This window comes from Thunnus albacares, chromosome 3 (assembly GCF_914725855.1).
Source record: "Thunnus albacares chromosome 3, fThuAlb1.1, whole genome shotgun sequence".
NCBI classification, from domain to species: domain Eukaryota; kingdom Metazoa; phylum Chordata; class Actinopteri; order Scombriformes; family Scombridae; genus Thunnus; species Thunnus albacares.
The window spans coordinates 23,773,252-23,780,133 of record NC_058108.1 but is presented as its reverse complement, the minus strand read 5'-3'; the positions used below and the strand labels follow the sequence as shown (position 1 = coordinate 23,780,133).

Here is a 6,882-nt window from a genome sequence, read left to right as displayed (position 1 = left end):
CTCAAAATGCATAACAATAGCAAGACATAACACCAATAATTGGAGCAATTTGATATGAATCGGCTTGGTAGCATTAAAACTGTAGGAGATCAAAAGGTTAAAGGACGGGTTCACAATTTTTCAAATCTGAAATAGTGACAACAGTTCACGGAATTAACATTGAAGCAGGTTTTCGTGCTGTAATCATTCCTCCTGTTCATATTGACCAATAGATCATTTCATAATACTATCCCACATAACTATCCCGCTATTTCTCCCAAATCATAAGGATGTTTTTAAAGCAGCAATAGCGTCGTGTTTTGATGGCAACCCTGATTTGCGAAACCCCCGCGAGATCTGTACACGTTGTTTGTAATTACAAGCATCAGAATAGACTGTTCAAGTGGTTTTCAAACTTTCTCACGCCAAGGACTCCAAAACTGACACAAATTAGACCACGGACCCCAATCTTTTGCCTTTCAGTATTTTATTACAGAAAGTGTATGAAACCCATGACCAAAACAGTCGTACATTCTGTCATTGTGTTACTATGGATGGAATAATAGTGAAAATAAATGATTCCCCTTTTTACTGAGGACACCCTGGGGTCCCCGGACCTCAGTGGGAACCACTAGACTATCCGGTAGTGTAGATTTAAGATTTCAGTGCATTGCAACAAACATCCAAGTAGCCTATAAGAGCATGATTTGTCACTTTCGGACTTACCTGCGAAGGTCTACAACGATGGGTTTCTTAATATTTATCTGACATCTTGGCCAAGGAGCAAGGATGAGGAAGCATTTCTAGTGCACTGATTTCTGTTATTATAACTTAAAATGTACTCTTTTTTTAAAAAAATTTTCTAGCCGTATAGCCTACTATTGCTTACGTTTGTCTTTGTGTATAGACTAAGCGGACTTAAAACTAAGTCAGACACAGACATTATTACAATACAGCAACAATATTTAAAAAGTTATTTGATAATTTGATATTTAATATCTCCCCCACATCGTTAACATAACATTAATACAAATGTGACAAAGTTTGTACAAAATGAGAACAGCAATGAGGTAATTAAACAAGTCCACAAAAAATACTGTGAAACATCTTACATATGGCCACAGGCTTTTGACAGGCTAATGTTACAACATGTAACATTATTGTTATTATAGATTAATTGATTTATGCATCTTTCTAGCCATCTCTGCACGACGCCCAACTCTGCCAGGTAATCGCAGTTTTTGCCGGTTCTTTTTCAGAGGCCTTTGGTGCTCTGCAGCCTCAGAGCAACCTCTCTTAACTGGGGGTGTATATGACAGGGCAAAGGGGCCATGATGCGGAGTATGTTGTCTGACATCCTCCAGAAGGTCCTCTAATTTCTCTATCACCCTGTCCATGTAGCTTCCGTCTTGGAGGTGGTAGACCTTGTCTGCCAATTCTTTTAACAGACTGTCACACCTCTGCCGCTTCTGTGCTTTTGTTCTGGGGTTGGTGAGGACTGTGGAGCTGGAGGATGATTCTGGAGAGTGGAAACCTGCATGGGTTTGTTGCTCAGAGTTGGAGGGTTTGGTCACTGTGGAGTGGCAGCCTGCATATGATGGTACAGAGGTATCTGAGCCGTCAACAGAGTGCCCCAGGCACACCTCATCGAGCATAAACAGAGGATTCTCTCTGTAGGCGAGGCACAGACTATCCCAACTCCAGCCCGGTACCAGGTTGAACACTGCACAAAAGTGCTTACATGGGAGCAGGTTTTCCTGCCAGTCTTTACATGTACATGATGGCATCCGACTCTCTGATCCAAAGGACACACTGTACTGTTGTGGTGTTGTCTGACTGTTGACTTTAAAGCTGGCCTCCCCTGCAGATGTCACTTGGCCCTCTGTGAATATCAGTGACTCCTGGTGCCTTGTCATGATGTGCTCAGCCACAATTCTTGGTTTGTCTCTGAGGTACGGCGGCACATTTTGGCTGTACACCCGGTAGTCACTTGAACATTTGGCGTTAAATTCAATGTATCTGTGAACAGATAAAGATTGAATTACTTCATACCACATTATATTTGGTTAGGTCCATATGTTTTTGGACAATGACAAAATTGTTATTTTGTGTCATTGTTCGAGATGCAAGAAACATGCATAAGATGCAATAACAGGAGCCTAACACTACATTTATGTTTTAAAATTTATTTTGGTTTTCGGTCTTTGGTTTGTTGGCCCTTTTTTGTATCTTACCTTTGATAAGATCTTGGCAGGAAATCCTGCACAATGACAGTGATGGTGTCACTGAGACTGCAGTTCTTGTAGCCCTTCAGGTACAAGTGATTGAGTGTTTCATTTTGTCTCTCAATTCCATTGTTTGTATAGAGAGCCACTCTCAGGTCTTCATTCTTGAATGCATTAACCCATCTCTAGTTCAGGACATACAATGTCACAAAATCATATTACAATCATATTCATAAGGAATTGTAGTTGAATATGTGTACTACAGTGCTGGTGAAACACAAACAAGGTTTTATCTTCAACATTTAAAAAGGTGCACTAGACTAAAATGTTGTTTAAAGCTTTTTAGGATTTTGCTGCACAGGAATAAAAAGGACAGCTTTGAACTGGAAGTGCACACAAACCTCTGCTTGGCTAAGCCATTTGGTGGAGAACCATCTTCTCAGCCTCTCATTTGTCTGCCAGGCAGAGTGTTGTCTGAGGAAGAGCGCGCTGTTTTCAAATTCTTCAACTGTCCCAGAGTCTGCGACGGCCCGAAGCATTTTCAAAACTTCCTCCTCACATGTCACTCCATGATCCTTTTTTCTTGTCCACTCCACCCACGCTTTCTCCCGGTGAAAATCGCAGAGGAACACTTTGGAATCTAAGAAAAGTAAAGGTTCATAGTTCAATGGTTGTTCATAGTAAAATGTTGGTTTCAATTACAGAGTTATATTTCCCACTATATTTCACAATACCTTAGTTTGGTTAAATATAATCATTGACTGTACCTTATACAACTTAATTGTGAATGGGAAATTCAAGAAAATGTGTTGCATGTATCAAATGGTTTGTAATAAACAGGGTGGTGTGGGTAGACCCTGCATAATGGATATAACAAGTGAGGGCAATACAGTTATTTTATGTGTTATCCTCTGATTTGCTATGCAAAAGTTCATCTTTCTTAAAAAATGGAATTAAGAAATCAAATGATTTAAATACTTGCCCATGAACACCTCTTCGAGAGCCCCAATTTCTGCCTCACAGAAATCGACCATGAAGTGGGACGGTTTCCAGTCTGCATTCCACTTTTTGAACACCTCCAATGCCTCTCTGATGTCCTCCTTCTTTTCAGACTGTGTGACGAAGACTCCAACCACAATGTAATTTACATTAGTCCTCACACAGAGGAAGAAGAGGGGTACTGAATACCTAGGAGGCAAATTAAGTAGATTGGTATTATTACTCTCCAGTGCACCACTAACATCGTGAGGATGGATTGAATGATCACAAATAAACAATACATTATAATTTCAGCAGAATAGTCATGTAGATTTGAAGAAACATGATAAATACAAAACAGCCTGCGTAGGTATGAATGACCTAATGAAGATATAATCATTACATTACTTGCTTGTACGATACGTTGCATCGAGCAAGCACATTTGTTGCCCATACAACACCAAAAGCCTCTTCTGCCATGGGGTCTGCAAACAGAGGAGCAACTTCTCAACGGTGCCATCATCCCTCTCCTGAGAGGGTCGGTACTCAATTGCACATCCGTCTTGCTTCCATGACTCCACCAGGTCCTGGAACATGTGAAGGCCAAACATAACTTTAATATATGTGCTTGTTTTAATAAGTTTCTGTCCTGTACTACATGTATGTAGTATGTACATCCATATCTACATCCTTCTTACACATACAACAATTTTATTATGTAGAATTTCAGCAACCATACACCATCTTGTCAAGCAGCTTAAAACTGACTTTTCTTTGGTGGTCAGACACTTTCACTCTGTTCATGATCTTCACATGACTACATGTTGTTTGTCTGGAAGAACAGCACCCACAACACAATCTTCACCTATAAATTCAGCTGGTCTACAAAGCTCTTCCTTGAGGTTGTGTCTAGATGGTAACCCTAGATTTGTGAAACTCTTGCAAGATTTATAACTACTTTGCAAAAAGTGGACTTCGTTGACTTAGCAGGAGACCGCTTTTCACTTCCAACCATGACTGTCATGTTTCCAACCGTGAGTCAGGGCAGTTTTTTAAAAAACCTATCTACAATTGCCGTGGTGTTTACTGTTGCCATGACAATGAAGGCTGCCTAACTTTAAGGAAGTAGTAACTTTAACCCACACCACGTTTCAAGTGATCATTTTAACCCAAACCATGATCTTTTCCTAACCCTAACCAAGTGGTTTTTGTGCATAAACCTAACCACACCTTAACCACGGTGCTTTCACATCATTCTCCTCATATCATATGAATGTAGATGTGCTTCAAACTCGGCAAGACAAGAATATTTTGAAGCAGCTCCTGGTATATCTGCCATTGATGGCGTGTGCAGAGTCAAGTGCTACTGTGCTGAATCAAGTTACCATCCAGACATGACCCTTCCTGGACTATGTCTTTACTTTTTGCATGATGATGTTGCGGATGTCCTTATCTAGAGGATAGAATCTTCTCTGAGTAGGGGAAGGGGGATTAGACCCTCGGAAAAACTCCTGGACATAGCTGTTGAGATGCTGCCGGCACCTCCCTTGACCCTGCCAGTGTCAGCCTCTCTATGTGCTTTTTAATACTAGCATCAATGAATCCACGCACTTCTGCTGCCTACAAGTTCAAGCAAATCAAATTGACATCACCAGCAATATCTTCAACAAACAAACAGGTAGTTGACTGATAAGCATAGCTTGTACTGCTTGGCATGAGAGTCAGCAGAGCCAAACAACTGCATATACAGTATTTACAAAGAAATCCTATGGGAACTGAAACCAGAATTTGTAAGGTCAAACCCAGCATAAGGCACAAACCTTTCCAAAAATGGGGTGGTTTTTATGCTCCGTCACATGTGGGAAATAAGCAGTGAACATCTGCTCTGTTCCCACATGTGACGGGTCTCCTTTTAGCGCTTTTCTCACAGCTGCCGATTTTTCTCGCCTCTGATATGGGGTGTCCTCGTTTATCTAGAAACACAAAACTCAGAACTAGCACTCAATTCTATTCAACCTTTTGTCATTGTTTGGTATGAAAGAACATTACAAATATGGTCTACTAAGATAGGAATGGAAAAATGACAGTGATACAGTGAACAAAGGAACTTGGAAAACCAAGGCCGGATGTACAGAATGCACAGGAATATTGGAAACACTGGCTTTCCCAAGACAAAATAACAATCTACATAATATAGTATCTCACCTTATAATCAGGAAATCTACATATATGCACTGCATATATGGCTGCAGGACAACCAGTTTTTTTTGTTGTCTGCATTCTGGTCTCCGCAAACACATGGTCTTCTTTGTGATGCTTTGCCTGAAAGAAATCATTGTTAGATAGCATTTATACAGTCAGTGATATCCAAAGACAGAGTCCACCACCAAAACCATAACATTCCTGTTGTCCTGAAAGAAACTTAACATGTGTAGGCTACACTTTTAGTGTGCAGGATAGTATTTGACCCGGTGCATCAGAAAGATGCAGGAAATGCCAATAATCCTCAATAATGTCAAAACGGTGCATTTAAACACAATATAAGTAGCCTACATATTCAAATGTGGTTTCTTGGAAACGTAAGGTTTTGTACTTTTTAGATGTGACTGTAAGTTTATCATTACACATGATAACCCCACCACACACACACATATATAGTTGATGAGAAATGTAGCATCTTGTACTATGGTTAACTAGCATTACAGTGAATGAGAAGGAGAGTGAGAGTGAGAGTGAGAGTGACCTACCAATTTCTCTTCTCGCTTCCTTTTATCTGCGGCATGTTTATCTCGCCCCTGGTGGCATATAAACGTTTTTGTGCCAAGCACAACAAAGGGCGTGCCATCAAATGCAACTGTCTTCAGCTGCCAATGGACAGCCTTCCCCGTTACACTCAATTCTGTGAAGAGAAATTACCTCAGATTTGTCTGTAGATTGAACGAGCAATTCCCAAGTACAGAGTGACATTAGTAGCGAGTACCAACTAACTTCGTTAGCTAGTTAGCCAACTTTAATTTTAGCTGACAGCTACAGTAACGTTATTATACTGCAACAGAGTAATTTGTCAACTCGTCATGACTGGTTCAAAGACTACAGCAGCTCGCTAAACTAGCTAGCTAGCTAATAACGTTGATTATTAGCTAATAACGTTATTGTTTGGATGAAATTACCAGTTTTTCCAAACAATTTGTCGCTCTTTAAAACAACAAATTTAGTCTTGGTTTTCTCCTCGTAAGAATGCAGATGCGCTTCAAACTCGGCGAGACAAGAATATTTTGAAGCAGCTCCCGGTATATCTGCCATGCTAACAAACAGTATACATCCATGGTACAGACTCAAGCGCTACTCTGCTGAATTAAGTGCGCATGTGCGAGACTCGCAAATCTAGGGTTACCATGAGATGTATAGGGTTACCCAGACCTTCTTCTTCTTCCCTTTGTTTCATGTCGGTTGGCATCCATACATTCACATTACTGCCACCTTCTGGAATGTAACACATTCACAGTACAAACTTTTATTTTTATTGAACAATTTCAAATTCTCATTAATTCAATTCAGTCTCAAGAAGGATACAAAAGCATGCATACAAACAGTAAATATAGAAAATATACATATATATGTACATATACATACTGTATACTCTAAGTGTAATTAGTGTATACATACATATGCACATATGCTTTTTATAACATAATTACGA

General features: G+C 40.0%; 1 protein-coding gene across 2 annotated transcripts; it reads right to left on the bottom strand.

Annotated features, from left to right (window-relative positions):
* Positions 1-835: 835 nt before the first annotated feature.
* si:dkey-31c13.1 (uncharacterized protein LOC100002197 homolog) lies at positions 836-6,554 on the bottom strand. Of its 2 annotated transcripts, XM_044347150.1 has the most exons (9): positions 6,353-6,554; positions 5,930-6,081; positions 5,388-5,504; positions 5,003-5,155; positions 3,591-3,769; positions 3,187-3,392; positions 2,606-2,844; positions 2,214-2,389; positions 836-1,998 (listed from the first exon to the last, which is right to left on the bottom strand). In XM_044347150.1, the coding sequence occupies exons 1-9, from the start codon at positions 6,483-6,485 to the stop codon at positions 1,146-1,148; spliced, it is 2,208 nt and encodes a 735-aa protein (XP_044203085.1). In that variant the 5' UTR covers positions 6,486-6,554; the 3' UTR covers positions 836-1,145. The 2 variants fall into 2 exon arrangements, with proteins under 2 accessions (XP_044203085.1, XP_044203086.1); XM_044347151.1 differs by lacking the exon at positions 5,003-5,155.
* Positions 6,555-6,882: the final 328 nt, after the last annotated feature.